General features: G+C 37.0%; 1 protein-coding gene across 1 annotated transcript in view; it reads right to left on the reverse strand.

The window, feature by feature from the left end:
* RyR (Ryanodine receptor) overlaps positions 1-19,873 on the reverse strand; it is a 252,525-nt gene that overhangs the window by 212,031 nt on the left and 20,621 nt on the right. Inside the window, exons 17-23 of the mRNA XM_068355236.1 lie at positions 13,168-13,284; positions 11,481-11,689; positions 11,152-11,281; positions 10,515-10,779; positions 9,778-9,989; positions 6,681-6,780; positions 937-1,135 (exon numbers count right to left, since the gene is read on the reverse strand). Of these exons, the coding sequence (XP_068211337.1) occupies positions 937-1,135; positions 6,681-6,780; positions 9,778-9,989; positions 10,515-10,779; positions 11,152-11,281; positions 11,481-11,689; positions 13,168-13,284 (1,232 nt within the window). The remainder of the gene's footprint in view (positions 1-936; positions 1,136-6,680; positions 6,781-9,777; positions 9,990-10,514; positions 10,780-11,151; positions 11,282-11,480; positions 11,690-13,167; positions 13,285-19,873) is intronic.

Below are 19,873 nucleotides of genomic sequence, written 5' to 3' on the forward strand. Positions count from 1 at the left end.
GGCGTCATGAAGAAAAACATTAAATTTGGAAGTCCTAAGAAAAATTAAGTAAAACATTGGTAATAACCAAATCAACATACTGTACTGAATAATCAATATAATCAATGCAAAAACTAACCTATACACAGATGTGTAAATGCGTTTGTTTCTTCATTATGATCAGAGATAAACTAAACAAAACATTGGTTGCCATTTTTTATCGTGCTTTTTGGCGTGTTTAGGAAACGCATGATATAAAATCGCCTTTAATATTTGTGCCTGTTTTAGTTTAGGGTACTGTAGTACATACATTAAGTGTTCTGTACATTAAAGGGTAGTTTGTTAACAGTACTACATACAAGGGAAGGTTTTAAAAGTCTGAATATGCATGTTAAATAAATACTTAAATTTGGTGTCACTACTTCGCGGATTTTCACCTATCGCGGTCGGGTCTGGAACCTATCTACCGCGATAAACGAGGGCTCACTGTAAATATATATATATATATATATATATATATATATATATATATATATATATATATATATATATATTTATATATATATTTATATATATATATATATATATATATATATATATATATATATATATAAGGAGGACCACCTGTAATGTCATATGCATATGTATAGTATTATATATAGATATATGTATAAAATAAATTCCTTCACGGATGTAAAATCTAATAAGCACAAATAAAATAGTCATATGAGTGGCCAGATCCAACCGAGGCCTTTTACGTCAATAAGAGTAGGAGGAGATGATGATGATGAAAAGTCATATACAGTACTGTACTGTATTTTAGGCAACTTAACGGTAATAAAAAGATAAGCCGCTCAAGATAGAGACAACTGGCGAACTCTAACTGGGGCCCTTTGCATCAATGGGCGTGGGAGGAGATGATGATGATGAAAATACAAGAGAGAATTTTTTACTTACACACAGAATGGCTCATAACCCTCTTGAAGACCATAAGTGGTGAAAAACTTCAATTGGTTGATGTCATGACCAAACACCAAGTGAGCCTTCTGGCCAATACCTAACGTCAACGCTGGTACAAAGGCTTCACCCTGAACGTCACTGAAAGCTGTCTCGGAGCCACTTGCATCCATCATGAGCTCACCATTAAGTGAAAAACCTAAAAGCAATATTGAATACTTGAATTAAATTGAGGATTGGGATTAATACAAATATTTCATTTTTATAGTATTTCATTAAAAGACTAAATACAGTAAATCTCAAAGAAACTTTAGGCAAGCTAATTTTATCTTGACTGATTAAAATTGAACAGAGCTATACTACATTACAAAACTTTATATCATTCCCGTAAAGTACAAGCTTTCATCTTTCAAATAAAGAAACAAAACTACTTTCTCAGTCTCAGACAACTGCATATGAACAAGAGCTTATAAAACGAGAACTAATTCTCAAACAATTTACGCATGTAAAATAAAAAAAAATTTCGATCAACAGGTGCCTTATATTACACTACATAACTGAACAGGTCATGTTAAAATTGCATAATGATCAGGGTTTTTGAACATTCGAGACATACAGTAAGTATCTAATAAAGCCATGCAGAAGCCAAAGCCATACTTTTAAATCAATGTGCATTAGATATACTGTTCTTCAAATACATTTCCACAAACTGATTTAGATGAAAATTGATAAAATTATGCATCTAAACCACAAAACATTAATACATTTATAAAATTAGTTATAAACAAGTTAACAATAATAGTAATGATTATATTTTTGTAGATCCATTTTCAAATGTGTAGACTTGAATATTATGAATCCATCAACTACATTGATTTTGTAGCTCCTTTTCTATATTGTTCTGTTACTCTTCTCTACACTGCTCCTTTCAATGAACACAGTCCATGTACTCATACTTCTTCAAAACTAACATGGATGCAAGAGGTTAACTGAATTCTCTTTACTGAATAGAAATTGAGTAGAGATTTCTATGCACAGTTAAAGCAACTTCCAGGCTCATGAACCAATTGTGAGGTCCTCACCATCTTGGCATCTTCAGTAGGAATTTGGTTAGTATTACAATATACCGAGTACATCTGGTATTCAATGACAGGCAGGCCGGAGCCAACTGACGCAAAATGTGTAGCCTAAGGGATCATATACCAGGGTTGTGGATTCACTATAGATGGTGGGTTTTTGTTATATCTGCACGATGATGATTACCATATCTCTCTAATTACAGTTTCATAAAGGTTTTTCTAATTTCTCACCTATTTTTCAACTATGCCATTTCTCCTTTCTACTTCTATATTTGTTGCTGTCCTGATGAATTCCAACTTTTTCCTTTTAATCACAGGGCCAAACCATTCCTGATCTATTTTTTAGTCTTTGGACATGATATCTCTCGACTTTAGGAGTTGTGGTGGCCTGTTGATAAGAACCTTGCCTGGTGATTGCCAGACCGGGGTTTTTTGAGTCGCTACAACCTCACCATCCTTGTGAGTTAAGGATGGGGGTTTGTGGGAGCCTATAGGTCTATCTGTTGAGTCATCAGCAGCCATGCCTGGCCCTCCCTGGTCATAGCTTGGGTGGAGAGGGGCTTGGGTGCTGATCATATGTACATATGGTCAGTCTCTATGGTAATGTCACTGTCCCTTGCCTCTGCCATTCTCAAGCAGCCTTTAAACCTTTAAAGTTGGACTTCCTCATTTCACAACTCCAAGGGGGTTCCCGTGCTGCACTTCTTCATAGCTTTCTCCATTAACATTTCAACACCCATTAAGGCCTCGCTGCTAATCCTTACTGGCAACCAAAAATCACCTTGAATTATTTGGATTACCAGCCCCTGGATTGGCTATACAGTATACCCTGGTTCATGATAAAAGTCTTTTGAGTATCCTGTTCTTTTGGAATGGTATTCTTCTACATGCATTCCCAAGATGCAATATATACAGAATTCCACATCTCAATTTCTTATTTCAGACTTCCATCATCATTATATCATTAAAAAGGCAGCTTCCTTTCTTAAATTTTCCTTACACATAACCAGGTTGATTAATGTCCATTAAAACAACTTATTGAATATATATTGTTGATATATTCTTTTCGCTCCTTTATTTATCCCATCACTTCCTGTCATGTTTCCACATATCCTGGTAATACGATTAATAATGGTCTCTGAATTTTTTCAGCCAACTGTCTCGCAGCTATTCATCTTGTCATGATTTAAGAAGAAATACAAGTTAAAAACAATTCTAAAAGCATAAGAACATAAGCAGTACAACTACTGAATATAAAATGAACACATGCCAACGAAACTAAACAAATTTCACCCACATATAGTACATCTCTGTTCCAAACTGAACAGTCAGGGAATAAGCAAAAGCTCCATAGATTGAAATGGGCAAAGAATATTTGCTTGATAAGATGAGGTCTCACATAACATTGACAAATACTTTGCTATGTCAAGAAGTTATTTAATACTGTTTTTATATTCTTTGTTGGTCTATAGGGAGAAATAATAACGTGTCTGTAATTTTTGGGGAGAAATTTACTCTCTGATGAATGAAAAATAACAGAGAAAAACAAGCAATAAGTTTCACTAATTTAATACAGCATATGAAGTATACCTATTAATAAAGTGACCAGAGAATATCATCATTGGTAGCAAAGGTTTTCATTAGTAAACCTCAATCTTCCATTTCCTCAAGAGTCAGTACAAAATATGTACCTAAGAATACTTGTACACATATGCAATTAAAACACAAGCAATATATAGCCATACAGAACTACTCTAATAAGCATATATTCTACTTTAGGAAGTTTCACAAACATAAAAATGTCAAGGAAACAAAGCGTACTGCAGTACAGTAATAATATATCGCAGTGAAACTTCAAAACCTGTTCTTGGAGCTTCTTTAAAATCATAATTCCACGTTTGTATTTCAAAAGTAAACACACCCTATGAAAATTTTGTCCTTTAAGGAAAAATAAAAAACACCTAAAACCACTTTTGAAATAAAATAAATAAATAATAAATATTTTCAAAGATCTCTTATTTTCCACATGAATAAACCTATTTCAACTTAAACCTGCACATCCAGCTTACGATTTGAAAAAAAAAAAAAAAAAAGTGCTGAAGAGCTGATAAAATAAAAGTAACATTTCCCTTCTGTTGCTTCATTCTGTCTGCTTTATAATTGTCTCCCATGCTCCCTAATGAATGCCCAATTATTTCTTTCATATTTGGAATTAGTCAGTGCCCTAGCCTATTCCCAGGTACCTTTATGAACCAGTTCTCCTTTTCACCAATAGATATGAACAAACTTTTTTCATGGACAATCTCATACATTGATAAATGGGTTCCACTGCAGCTACTTTTTCTCAGCTTGCTATTTACTCTAACCTGCACCTTAATTTGAAACATTGTTCTCATGACTATTCTGAAAAACATTCCTCTCACCTGTCAATTGGGGTTTACTGAAATTCTTTACTTCAATTGCTTCCTAAAACTAGTACACTGGTTTGAGTATTTACATAAAATGTAAAATGTTCCATTTTTATTATCCTTTTTTTAAATTTGTACTCTTTTCTATCAATCTATCCAGAGACAATTGTTCCTTGTTTTTTAAACCTACTGACCTCTTTTAGCAATCGTATCTCCAATAATCAACTTCCTGAGGTTTTCTATGTTCAACCTAATTATTCTGATTTCTGGTTAGTTAACAAGTCCTACTTTACTTGTCAGCCTTCCCTTCTTATCAGGGAAATGCTACTTCAATTGTTAAGATTTCTGTCTACGGGCTCCCTACTAAAATAATGTGATAATAATACCGATGTATATAATAAGTATATTTTGCTGTGAGTTAAAAATATAACAAACAAAATTAAATACAATTCCCCTTTTGTATAAAAAGCCTGAGAGTACAGTACTTGTCTGCTAAGTAACTCTAGGTAGAGCATCACAATGGACTCATAAAAATAAACACTTAGCACCATAATGGACTCTATAACCCTTAACTAACATCTAAAAAAAAGTATAAAACTAAATGTAATAAGGATGAATAAAAAGTTTTGAAGAAGAATAAATCATATGAGACAGTTTTAACACTAAACTTCTACTTCAGCTAAAGCAAAGTTGAAAAGCAGGTTTTACAGGCAAGGTGAGAGATCCCTTTTGAAGGGACAGTTTCCACTCACTGTTGACCAGCACCATACACAATTTAACAGCTAATAAGCTCCTGAATTGTCCATAATATAACAGGTATATGGGCATTTACCAGTTATTTGTAATTTGCATAAAAACACTTTTCAACATAAAAATCTGATTTCATAAAAGCTTCAGAGAGAGAGTTTCTTTTGGGCAAAATCGTCAGGCCGAAGTATAGCAAGCAAAAGGTGCGCTACAAGAACTATCCATCAGTAGGCACTACCAGGCTGTATCTATGCTATCAACTACTGTGTGCTATCTCTGAAGGAGAGACCACCAATGTGATCAGAGTGAAAACTCACTGATAGTTCGGTCGACGATATCAAGGCAGACTCCCACAACGTCCCCAACCTGCCACTTGTGCCCATATGTGTCTGCCGTTGCAGCATACCATTTCTCCTCCTGGATCACAGATGCAAACACACACAAACCAAAGATCTTTTGAGTATGAATGTAAATATCACTCGATAAACCAAAACACTTGTAAGAAGCTGATGCCCCGTGGTAAACTATTCAAGATTAGACAAAAATGAAATGTATGAAATATCCAGTAACACAGATGTCAATGATTTGGAAAACATCATTCATCGTACCCATATTTAACTTTAAAACTGTAGTATAGTTTAACACGGCAAACTGGTTACAAGTTGTCAAAATATATATTATGAGACAAAGGTTATGATAAACTCCTTTTAATGGATCAAGTCTTCTGCTGTTGCTGTGAAAAAGAATAAGTAATTAAAGTAGTAGCAATTAGTGAAGGATTTCAAAGATGCTCAGGACAGGATAAAAGGAGATCAAGTAAAATACAATATTCTTGAATTCTATTTCTTTTTGTTATCAATCATCTAATAACATAAAAAAAGAATCCTTTTTTATCATATTCAGTTAATGTATATCAGATGTACCAGGGGCATGATATATCTGAGTCCCGATGAATAAGGTTCAATAACTTCAAGGATATTGATGCAAGATGAAAACCAGGGAAGGACAGTAGGATGGGCAGAGCACACAAGTAACAGTTCATAAATAAACACGTGAAACATTCAACTGCTGCGTACATACGTTGCGAAAAGTATCAAATTTGTATTGTGATATCCAAATATTTCATTGTTTTTGGTAGCTACAGATAAAGAAACAATGAAAGCAAACATTTCCTAAATTAAAACATCAAATTACCAGTATCTGCAGTAATTCAATTTGAAAAAAAAAAAAAAATCAGGAAAAAATATGCTCTTTATTAAAAGCTGTTCCTGATGATTCTGCATAAAAAAAGTTACTAATTCCAAAGGAATCAAATTTCTGTAACAGCGATACTTCACGATCCAGAGTGGGAATTTTGAAACTGCATTGTTATGTAAATCAGCAATTGTATTAAATACAAACATTATTGAGTCAATTAAAATATAAATGCCACATAGGAAAGGGTAAGAGGGCAAAGGCAAAACAATGGGAAATAAAAGTAAAAGATCAATTCCCTCGCCCCCAGACTTACTAATGCCCCTGTCATGAAGATCAAGCATTACACCAACAACGTCTCCTGCATGCACTTTGCGTCCATAGCCCTCGCAGTAACCCATGTGGTGCTTTTGATGCTTTTAGAGTAAATCATGACATATTATCTATGGGGCATTAGTCATTGAAATTATTAATTCAAGTGAATCATTGCAGAAGAAAATAATTTTACCAGTATTTGGCTTTGCTCAATAATCACAGGATACATTTATACTGGACTGTATGGCATACCATGTGATAAAAATGTAGCAATCATGGTAACTAAAAGAACTTCCATTACATACTCATACTACAAGGAAGGATTAAAATCTAACAACCTCTCACACACTCTTTTCATATTTCATATCTGAAATATCTATTTTAATGTTGTTACTGTTCTTAAAATATTTTATTTCAATTGTTCATTACTTTTCCTATAATTTATTTACTTCCTTACTTCTTTTCCTCACTGGGCTTTTTTTCTTTGCTGGTGCCCTTGGGCTCATAGCATCCTGCTTTTCCAATGAGGGTTGTAGCTTAGTAACAATAAAATTTTTAATAATAATAATAATAATAATAATATACACGTATATATCTTACATACAAATTGTGATAAATAAATATGATATCAATTCAATATACCTTAAGGTATTTGAAATCTCTTAATAATGATAATGAACCTTATAAAGCCAGGTCACATTTAAATACTGTACTGATATATAGATACAGTACAGTATAGCAGGGCTATTCAATTGGCTGCCCGAAATCCAAATCTGAACCTTCTGAATGTTGTAGCTGAACCCCAACCTCCATGAAGAGAAAAGCATAATCAAACAAGAGCAATCAGAGATTTCAGACCTTCGCAAATGAATATTGCCAACGTTCAACTAAAGTCTATGGTCATCTCCTCCCGCTTTTCATATGCTAACTGTAGCCCTACACTAGATGGTGAAAAGTGCAGTGTTGATCCAGAATCGTGGTCTTGATCCATATCACCTCCAAACTTTTATGGTTTCTTCCAATGCATCGTTAATATTTGGTAAAAATCCTAAGTGTCAATATGTTTTGACGTAATCTTTAAAATTGTGAAAAATACAAATACGGATCTATAATCCGGATCTGGTACCCGATATTCTCAAAAAGCTAATGGAGTCGCCCATGGCTGGAAATTTATTTCTAGTGAAAATTTCATAAAAATCCTTCAGTTTGTTTTAACGTATTTCTAAAATGGCTAAATATGCAAATCCGGATCTAGATCATTTCCAAAATTTAATGGGGGTCGTCTAGGACCGAAGGTCTATTTTCAGTGAAAATTTCATAAAAATCTGTCAAGTACTTTTGACATAATCCTGTCTACAGAGGCACACAGACAAATAAATAAATAATCCTGTCCACAGACAAATAAATATGTAAATATAAACAATCCTGTCCACAGAAACACATACACAAAATATATAAATTGACTATTTTATAACCTCCTTGGCAGAGGTTATACAAAGAAGGTTCTGATGACTGAATTTTTGACAGTGTATTTCCTCTATAAATAAGTGCTTAATCTACTACCTTGTCCATAGTCCAGGTTTACAAATATATAGCATTTCCTTGTCAGCTTTTTGTATAAAACTGTACAATAAATGTTTTCATTCTTAAAGTGCTTTACCATATCTCACTTATACTTTTCATTACTCTTCCTTTCCAGACACACATAAAGCAATCCATCTGAGATAAAAGTTCATATTGCCATGAGGGCAAAGGGAGAGCAAGTACTGTAAGGAGAAATTGGACTAATATAGTTCCAACATCATAGCCTATGCTAACCTACCCAAAAATGTAAGTCTATTAACCTAATCTTTTGATTTATTTAGCCTACCCATGCTAATACACATTAGCCTACATTAATAAAATCTATAAAATCCACAAAACCATGACCAGACATGAGACTAATGTGGAAATACTCTCAATTAAATACACTTAAAATTCTTCAAAATAAACCAATTAATACCGTACTTTAGCTAGCATAATGCCTCAAATGAAAATCATCGAATACCCAAACAATTAGTTTATGATAAGTTTCACCAAACATATCTAATCAGTTGGGTACTCAAAATATGCATAAAATTAATATATTGAAGATAATTTCATATTGAAAATTAAACCAAAATACATAGAACATCTAATAAAATTAGAAAAACAAGGAACTGCTACTTTCATCCACCAGTAAAGGCAAGCCCTCTATAATCCCTTACCAATTAACTTTTGTGACTAACATACATTACACTATGCCTGAGTAATTACATAAACAAACTGCTCAAAGATGCTTGAAGTATATATAATTTCTCTCAGTATTTGCTTAACACTACACCTCTATTCAACACTTAAATTCTCTACTACAATCACTAGAATATTCAAAATAATTCAATAGCAAATGTAAACAAACTGTATTCTACTCTCTCCTCTATACCTTTTGCAGCCAATCAGTGCATAGCATTTGACTCCTCACACATTACCTTCATCTTGCTAAGCAGACACAAATACTAATATCAAAGAATCTTTGTTTCAGTCAAAGACCTACAGAAGACACCCTTGGGGATGTAACTATGCCCAAAATTGCAGGTATAAAGAGTATCTCAGATGGATTACTCTACATCCAACTATAGATGCACACATATGCTTACATACAGTAGATACAACATAAACTCATTCTGCTATTTGTTTACTTGTATATAATACATAAAAAATATTATGTATGATGAGCAAAATATTTTTCAAAATTTCTTCATACTAATAAAAACTCGTTTCTTTAAGCACAAAAAATTAACACCCAAAAATAAAACCAGGTCAAATGAATTTATCAAAAATATATTTTTCTTAGGCATCAGTAGTTCAAATTAAAATATACTTAGGCATCAGTAGTTCAAATTAAAATATATCATAATGTTGATATACTGTATTATGAAGATGACCCACATGTAAAACAAAACAAAAAACTAGATAACCTAGAAAATGATATAAAATCATGTTACCGGAAAAATCTTTTAGAAAAATTTTTAATTATTCTTGAAATAAATCACATAAAAATAAGTTTTACATCTACTTACATGGAACCCATCGAAAGCCCATGACTTATCATCAGATCCAAGCTCAGTATTTGGTGGACTGGAAGTTTCCATCCAGCCTACTCGCATTGGGCCAGTTGTCAACACCTCCATCTCAAAGTACCATTTACCAGAGGTTACAGCATTGGTTTTTTCCAGTCGGTAAGTGCGGCTAGCAGCTACCTTTTTAGCTGCTTCTTCAGCAGCTGCTGCAGCTATAAAAAGAAACAGGTTGCTTGGAATGTTTACAAACATACAGTATTTCCCAAAAAACAATAAGATATTCAAAATGCAACTTTTATGGTTGACTGACACAAACCAATGCCTCATCAAAATATATAAAATTCTATGTATTATTCCAAAGATAAACACAATACAGTATACTATATAGAATCTTACAGTCCTTATCCTACTAGCTGGTTTGTATTAGTATACCAAAGATCTTTTTGCATATAAAATATTGAAACATTCCTCATAAATCTGTTCTATTAGCAAAACCTTTAGTATAATACTTCATTACTATAGTCAATTCTTTTTAGTGAGGCAGATTTGCACCAACTCGCAGGGGTGCCCTTTTAGCTCTGGAAAGTTTCCTGATCGCTGATTGGTTGCACAAGATAATTCTAACCAATCAGAGAGCAGGATACTTTTCCGAGCTACAAGGGCACCGCTGCGAGTCAGTGCAAATGCGTCTCATTAAAATAAATTGAGTATAGTTTCCAGTTGAACATGCAACTTACCCTCTGCTTGGTCTCCTGTGGGTGCTTCTAAAATATAACCATAGACAAGGAGGGTTCTAATGGTCTCAGAGGCAGTGTCCATGTTGGCTTTCTTGATGGCCTCATCTACATTGGCATAACTTACAAGATGAGGAGAACGATGCATGTCTGGATCTTCATTAAGTCCATAAGTCCAGCCCTGCTGAATGCGCTCACGGGCCCAGATGTTGTGTGTGTTTTCTGCCAGCTGATAAACAAGCTCATCCAGCTTTGGTGTTAGGCTTACCTAAAATTAGGAAGAAAGGCATGAAAATCAAGGTATATTATTATTATTATTACTATTATTATTATTATTATTACTATTATTATTATTATTATTATTATTATTATTATTATTATTATTATTATTATTATTATTATTACTTGCTAAGCTACAACCATAGTTGGAAAAGCAAGATGCTACAAGCCCAGGGGCTTCAACAGGGAAAATAACAGTGTCTTTAAATTTTAATGAAAGTCATTTAGTTGACAAATATCAAAATTAACATTAAAAATCTTGTTATTCTTGCCAAAACAAAAAATATTCATCATTAACCCATTGCTGAGCAACATAAAACAATTCTGACTTGAAATTACTACAATCTTGCTTGAAACAAACCTGGGACAAGTCAAGAGGTGCTGGTTTATATCCATTGCTTTGAAGGAAGGGATCATTGGGCAATCTCACAGATCTGATGCGGCTGGGTGGTTTATCGAGGGTGATGTGATAGCCAAGAGATAACACAGTTCTGCAATTAAGAATTTTTTTTTAAAAGACCAAGTAAGCAAAGGATACTCTTATAGACTTCAAATAAAATTTGTTATAACTGTACTCATAACATCCTAAAGTTTACCAAAAATTAATTTTGTACATAATAATCGATAACCAGTACTGTATTCCTGTAAAAATATGCAAATTAATAACCAATAAGAACTGTCAAAAATTACTTCAGAGTCTGAAGGGCCAAAGTAGCATCATATCTCTTCTCATTTGGTGGGAGCTTTTCAAAAGAAGTCAGGCAAGGGTGATGAAGCCTAAGATCATCTCGTCTCTCACTGTAAGTCCAGCCTTGCTCTATCTTGTTCATCGCCCACATCTCATGAATATTCTCTGCTAATTTGTCACGAACTTGCTCAATGTAACCAGGAAGCGTGATCTGGTGAAAAACAAAAAATATCATGCAACCCTCAGGATATCTTATTCCATAATTCCTAATGAAAGGCCTGTGATTTTCACTAGATCTTACCAACAAATCACGTAGGCAGAGTTAATCTTCTTTATTTCCCAACTAAATGAAATATTTGCTAGACATCCATTCTTCTATGGAGTGGCAAAGTAATGAAAAAATCTCTTGAAGGTCAACATCCTTCAAACAAAACACTACAGTATAAATTTGCGAGTTGCATTTTTCCCTATGCATAGCAAAAACTGTAAAACCTATCTATAGTTAGAACACTACTTCCATGATGACAATGCTAACTTTAAACAGTATATGTATATATTGAGAAGTACATGTTCTATACAGTACCTTAAGAGCATGGGTTATAGTAACTTAGAAATGTTAGACTTGCAATCTGTGAATCTCAAGTTTTAGCTGAACTCTTGGCTTGATAGTTTTGATTAGTGAGCAATACTTTATTGATCTTGGGAGCTAAGAAGGAAGTTTTGGGAGGCAGTCACTACCTAGTCCTCTCTGATCCTCGGTTGGGTGGCAAAAGGTCTTAGGCACATCATATGTGTATATGTTTGGCCTCTAGGGCAATGTGAGACAGTGCAATGACCTGTCCTTTGCCTCTGCTGCTCATGAGTAACTTATAAACTTCTAAATCATCAACCGTGTCTTTTGGTTTTCGTAATGTTTTCTAATGAACTGTGGATGCATAGCTATAAACCTGCATTAAGGGTCAAGGCTCACACTTTTGTATGAAATCAGTGTTTACTTCTCATAATCATTATCACTAAATATACTTTTATATTGAAATTATTACCATCACCATCAGTATTATCTTGAGCTATTACTACTACTTTGTATCATCGTATCCTGTAAAGATTACTGCACAAGTATTTTGTACTACAGAGAAACAAGATGTATATGGAATTCTTTAACATTCAGTATGCCTATTCTGTTTCTATTCCTGCAAAATGGCTGGGTTTTTATGATTTAATCAAATCATTGAACATATGAAGTTCTAACATTGACAACCTTTATATCTATTAACGTGTATCATAAATAACATGTACACTAGATTGTGACAACACAGATACACTTAATGTTACTACAGTCTTCTGTTTTTTCCTTTCTTCAATAACTACAAGTATTTTAAATGCTATTCTATAAAAAGCTCTTTATTTCCAAGATACCCTTTCTTGGGATATTTTTCAAAATAATTATGTACAAGTTTTCCAAACCGTTCCATTTGAAAGATTATTTGCTTATGCAAATCTTCTGTACAGTATATCATTCAACAACACAGATAATCAAGAAAATCAACCAAAACATACAGAGGAAAGAATGAACAATATTAATGAATGAATGATTAAAAAACATATAACAGCAATGAAAGATAACCACAATTAGCAATACAGGAATAGGACATAAAAAAAAAAAAAAATTACATCTCTCATCAAACTTACTGAAGATGTATCAATTGGTTTAGGGACAAAAGCAACATCATCTTGAATGAGCAAAGGCCCAGCTATGGTAGCCTTGTGTTGTTCTCCAAAATAGAAGCAAGGATCAATTGCCAAGGTCTGAAAAGAATTCAAGTGAAAGTCAATTACAAAATATGAAAAATGGAATTTGAATAAAATTTACCATTTCTATAATCACCTGATGTTCAGTTTCTCTTGGAGCTTGGTTATAAATGCTGATGTTTACTCAAAGACTAAAAGTTTTCAAATTTTCCTTCCTTGTAATAGGTCTAACCTTATAGCGAAGCAATGAATCAATCTGGTGGTTAATGGCAATTATCTTGGCATGCATACAACATATTTCCTGTCTTTCTATTTCTCTCACTGCACTTGGGTGGCTCAGAGCGTTGTTTACCAAGCTCTATATTTTGTGTGTGATTTTGGATATTTACAGATTAATAGGAAATACCTTCTTCTGGAATCACTATTAATACTTGTAAGGGTTATTCAAGGGACTTATTGCTGGACAATCATGATCATTCTCTTTGTGCCATATGTCAGGGGCAAGACTGTGATTTAAGTAATCATTATGAGGATTTTGAATTTCTAACAAATCCTCTTACAAAGAGACATATTTGTTTGCTAGCTGGCCACTTAAGAGAGTTCCAAATGTAAAAGGAAATTAAAATCTAGTTCAGGGGAGAAACAAGAAGACTAGGCTAATTGATTACAGTGGAGATGATGGTGTTGAAAATTAAGCAGAAAGCTGATAATAAATTACAATTTCAGTATAGTGTGATTTACCAAGGCAACCTCCCAATCTGAATCAAAATATTCACAAATATTGAAACTTAACATCCATTATTTACAAAAGGATCTCATAAGACAAATACAGTTACATTTCTTACAGTATACAATAAAAAAAATAACTGCATTCACTTGATCAATAACAACACACAAAATTCAAGAGAGATCAAACTCAACCGTCTACTCTCTCTGAGGTTTATGCTAGCATGGAAGCCGTGTAAGCTCATAATTCCATCTTGTGACTCAAGGAATCTATAAAGACCCCATTGCTCACAACTTGTTTGATGATAAAATTAAATTATTAACAAAATTTACGATATCAGAAGAATACTCAATTTTTTGTATGGATCAATGTTTTGACTTATTGATTTCTTTCCCTTATTGTCCTGTAACTGTGAAAGTAAGAAGACTTTTGATTAAATATTTCATATGTGTTCTCCATTGCCATACAAAACTCCCTGAATTTTTTCAGAATTTTGCATTTTTCACCCTACACCCTCATAAATTGGCTTAACTGCCGGCCCCCTTGATAAAATGTGTTGAACGTCCATTGTCAATTTTGTAACCCTACATAAAAAATTTCAGCAGTAAATATCCAAATAATGATAGTTTTACTATTATTTATAATAATCTATCTTCAAGTGTACTAATTCATTTGCCGTTGGGATGCAGTTTTGAACAATAATGAAGTCCAATCTAATGTTGCAATCAAAATATCCTTGGTAATTTTCTCAAATGTACAATGCTAAAAATGTAAAATGTTATTTTCATTAGTAAAATAAATTTTTTAATATACTTACCCGATAATCATGTAGCTGTCAACTCCGTTGCCCGACAGAATTCTACGGGAGGGATACGCCAGCTATCACTATACTAGAAGGGGGTGTACTCACAAGCGCCACCTGTGGCCAGGTACTACAGTACTTGTTGTTGACGCCACCTCACTTTTTCCTCGGTCCACTGGTTCTCTATGGGGAGGAAGGGTGGGTCAATTAAATCATGATTATCGGGTAAGTATATTCAAAAATTTATTTTACTAATGAAAATAACATTTTTCAATACTAAACTTACCCGATAATCATGTAGCTGATTCACACCCAGGGGGGTGGGTGAAAAACCAGTGTACAAGACTAAAGGATAGCTAAGTATCCCGTATTTCATATAATCAGTTATCCACAATAACAATGAAATAATAAGTACCTGGTAAGGAAGTCGACTTGAACCGTTACTCTGCCTTTAATAAGATCGTCTTCCTTACTGAGCGCAGCGTTCCTCTTGGAAGGCTGAATCAACTCAAAGGTGCTAAAGTATACAGGGCTGCAACCCATACTAAAGGACCTCATCACAACCTTTAACCTCGGCGCTTCTCAAGAAAGAATTGACCACCCGCCAAATCAACAAGGATGTGGAAGGCTTCTTAGCCGACCGTACAACCCATAAAAAGTATTCAAGAGAAAGGTTAAAAGGTTATGGGATTATGGGAATGTAGTGGCTGAGCCCTCGCCTACTACTGCATTCGTTGCTACGAATGGTCCCAGGGTGTAGCAGTACTCGTAAAGAGACTGGACATCTTTGAGATAGAATGATGCGAACACTGACTTGCTTCTCCAATAGGTTGCATCCATAACACTCTGCAGAGAATGGCTCTGTTTGAAGGCCACTGAAGTAGCCACAGCTCCCACTTCATGTGTCCTTACCTTCAGCAAAGCAAGGTCTTCTTCCTTCAGATGAGAATGTGTTTCTCTAATCAGAAGCCTGAATAGTAAGAAACTGAGTTCTTAGAACTTGGAAAAGAAGGTTTCTTGATAGCACACTATAAGGCTTCTGATTGTCCTTGTAAAGGTTAAGACCTTATTAGATAGTACCTAAGAGCTCTAACTGGGCAAAGTACTCTCTCCAGTTCATTCCCCACCAAGTTGGACAGGCTTGGGATCTCGAACGACTTAGGCCAAGGACGTGAAGGAAGCTCGTTTAGCAAAAACCGAGCTGCAAGGAACATGTAGCCGTTTCAGATGTGAAAACAATGATCCTGCTGAAGGCGTGGATCTCACTTACTCTTTTAGCTGTTGTCAAGCACACGAGGAAAAGAGTTTTTAATGTGAGGTCCTAAAAAGAGGCTGATTGGAGAGGTTCAAATCTTGAAGACATAAGGAACCTTAGGACCACGTCTAGATTCCAGCCTGGAGTGGACAACCGACGTTCCTTTGAGGTCTCAAAAGACCTAGGGAGGTCCTGTAGATCTTCGTTGGTGGAAAGATCCAAGCCTCTGTGGCGGAAAACCGCTGCCAACATACTTCTGTAACCCTTGATCGTAGGAGCTGAAAGGGATCTTACTTTCCTTAGATATAACAGGAAGTCAGCAATCTGGGTTACAGTGGTACTGGTTGAGGAAACTGCATTGGTCTTGTACCATCTACGGAAGACTTCCCTTGAGACTGATAGATTCTGAGAGTGGATGTTCTCCTTGCTTTGGCAATCGCTCTGGCTGCCTCCTTCGAAAAGTCCCTAGCTCTTGAGAGTCTTTCGAAAGTCTGCAGGCAGTCAGACGAAGAGCGTGGAGGTTCGGGTGTACCTTCTTTACGTGAGGTAGACGTAGCAGGTTCACTCCTAGAGGAAGAGTCCTGGGAATGTCGACCAGCCATTGCAGTACCTCTAAGAACCATTCTCTCGCGGGCCAGAGCGGAGCCAACCAACGTCAGCCGTGTCCCTTTGCGAGAGGAGAACTTCTGAAGTACCCTGTTGACAATCTTGAACGGCGCGAATGCATACAGGTCGAGATGGAACCAATCCAGCAGAAAAGCATCCACGTGAACTGCTGCTGGGTCTGGAATCGGAGAACAATACAATAGGAGTCTCTAGGTTATCGAGGTAGCGAACAGATCTATGGTTGGCTGACCCCACAGGGCCCAAAGTCTGCTGCAAACATTCTTGTGAAGGGTCCACTCTGTGGGGATGACCTGACCCTTCCGGCTGAGGTGATCTGCCATGACATTCATACCGCCCTGAATGAACCTCGTTACCAGCGTGAGCTTTCGATCTTTAGACCAGATGAGGAGGTCCCTTGCGATCTAGAACAACTTCACGAAAGAGTCCCTCCCTGCTTGAAGGTGTAAGCCAGGGCTGTGGTGTTGTCAGAGTCCACCTCCACCACTTTGTTAAGCTGGAGGGACTTGAAGTTTATCAAGGCCAGAAGAACCGCCAACAACTCCTGCAATTGATGTGAAGTGTCCTTTGCTCCTGATTCCATGTTCTCGATCATTCCTGTCCGTCCAAAGTCGCACCCCAGCCCGTGTCTGATGTGTCCGAGAGGAGACGGCGGTCGGGTTTCTGAACAGCCAAAGGTAGACTTCCTTGAGAAGAAAGCTGTTCTTACAACACGCGAGAGAAGACCTCCTCTCTTCGGAAACAGGAACTGAGACCGTCTCTAGCGTCATGTCCTTTATCCAGTGAGCAGCTAGATGATACTGAAGGGGGGGAGGTGGATTCTCCCTAACACGATGAACAGGGCCAGCGATGAAAGTGTCCCTGTTAGACTCATCCACTACCTGACTGAGCATCGGTTCCTTCTCAGCATGCTCTGGATGCATTCTAGGGCTTGGAAGATCCTTGGGGCCGACGGAAAAGCCCGAAAAGCTCGACTCTGAAGATCCATACCCAGGGAGACAATGGTCTGGGATGGGATGAGCTGAGACTCCTCAAAATTGACCAGGAGGCCCAGTTCCTTGGTCAGATCCATAGTCCATCTGAGAATCTCCAGACAGCGACGACTTGTGGGAGCTCTTAAAAGCCAGTCGTCTGACGGAGCCGGACACAAGATCATGGTACTGCTGCACAGTCTGTGAACTGTCAACCATGGGGAAGCGAGGAAGTACAGTGACAACCCGAAGCTGTCTAGACTGTCTGGGTCGTACAGACAACTCCTTATCGGGTTGCTGAGGTTGCCGCACTGCGTCACAACAAGTCACTTCTGCTGGTTGTTGAACGTCTTCCCAGTGACACACTGACTCCGTAAACAAAAAATCCTTTAACAAGGACTAAGCTTGGACTGTATGTCTTGCAACACAGCTCAAGGTCTATGGGAGCAGGTGTGGTAACAGACGGGGTTAGTGACTGAAATGGAACCATTACCTTCCCTGGAAGCATGTTATGCTTAAATAAAAGTCCATAGGAGGCTACGCAGCTAAAGGCTCCTCTCCAAATGACAGAGTCCTCAAGGGAATATCAGAAGGAGGGAGAAAAGCACTTTCTCATCTACAGGGACCATATCCGAGAAAAGTTAAGTTCTCTCAGTGAGAGTTTCAATGGTGCAAAAGCAGCAGACTAGAAGGCAACATTATGAAACTGCTTGACAGTCTAGTGAGTTGGCAACAACCAAAGATGAATGATTGAGAAGCATGCGGTAAGGTATGCAGAGCATGTTGTATGCAGAGCATGTTGTATGCAGAGCATGCTGAATGCAGAGCATGCTGTATGCAGAGCATGTTGTATGCAGAGCATGTTGTATGCAGAGCATGCTGAATGCAGAGCATGCTGTATGCAGAGCATGTTGTATGCAGAGCATGCTGTATGCAGAGCATGCTGTATGCAGAGCATGCTGTATGTAGAGCATGCTGTAAGGTAAGCAGAGCGTGTTGCATGGCGTTTAACATTTCTCAGAAATTCCATGACCAGTGCTAGAGTGCTTCATGCATGCTTGCATGGGGTTTTAATATCAACATAATATTTACCTTACATTCATAACTCATGATTCATTTTTGTTTTGAAGATATTTTGCCATATTTTGCGATATTGTTAAAAATATATTGCAAGGAAAACATATATTTTTATATAAGTAAGACAAATAACCTCCATTATCATAATGTTTGTGTAGGCATACATGTATATGATTACAAATGCAAGTATGAAAGTAATGAGGTGTTATTATTGTCATTTGTTATTTCTCAAGTTGAGGAGAAAGTGGCAGATGCATGCGTTGAGGTGGCTGACTCATAGCATGAGGTTGCTGCCTCAAGGGTTGCGCTTGCTGAGTGGTTGGCGGATGCGCAGTAGCAAGTTCCTGAGGAACGAGCAGTAATTGTCTCGCGAGTTGAGGTTCCTGAGGCGCAAGGCTAAGGTGTTGTGCTTGCCTTGAGGAGGGTTGAGCTCGCTGCAGCGAGAGCTGAGGAGACTGACTCATGGATGGGAGAGGTTGTTGTACCTCAACCGAGAGTTGCATCAATGGTGGAGCAGCAAGTGGAAGCGGAGGAAGAGAGGTATAAGCCTCCTGATCCCATTGCTGAGGTTGCCTTAAGGAAGGCGGAGGGAGCTGTACACCACTGGGAACAGTAAACTCAGAACGTGGCTCAACATCGTACGCCTGGCAGGCGGTACTGCGGTCAGGCGGAGCGAGCGCAGGCGGAGCCAGTGCAGGCGGAGGCGGAGGCGCAACCTTCTCAGCCCGACACTCACGCATCAAGACTGAAAGTTGTGACTGCATGGACTGCAGTAGAGTCAACTTGGGGTCGGCAGACACTAATGTCTGCTGAGGTAAAGCCTTAACAGCAGAGATCTGTTGTGGCAGAACCTTACTCCTCTTAGGCGGAGTGCAGTCACCTGAGACTGAGGAGAGTCAGAGCTAACCCAATGACTGCATCCGGGTTGTTGAACTCTAACTTCGTACGTCTGGCATAGGTCTGGACTTTACGTTTAAGAGGTCTTGAGACCTGAGACCAGCGTTTTCTCCCCGAAAATTTCTTCTGCAGACGAGCAAAATAAGGGCTCAATCGTCTGCGGGTGGGAGTGACGGTCTCTTAAGACACGCCCGCAACCACCGAGGATACTTCTGTGCGCCGATCAAGGCCTGCCGAACCCTTTTGCCCTTCGACATTGCTTCTCCCCTGGGCTTGGGAGCTTGCAAGAGGTC

Source organism: Palaemon carinicauda, chromosome 31 (genome assembly GCF_036898095.1).
Source record: "Palaemon carinicauda isolate YSFRI2023 chromosome 31, ASM3689809v2, whole genome shotgun sequence".
NCBI lineage: Eukaryota > Metazoa > Arthropoda > Malacostraca > Decapoda > Palaemonidae > Palaemon > Palaemon carinicauda.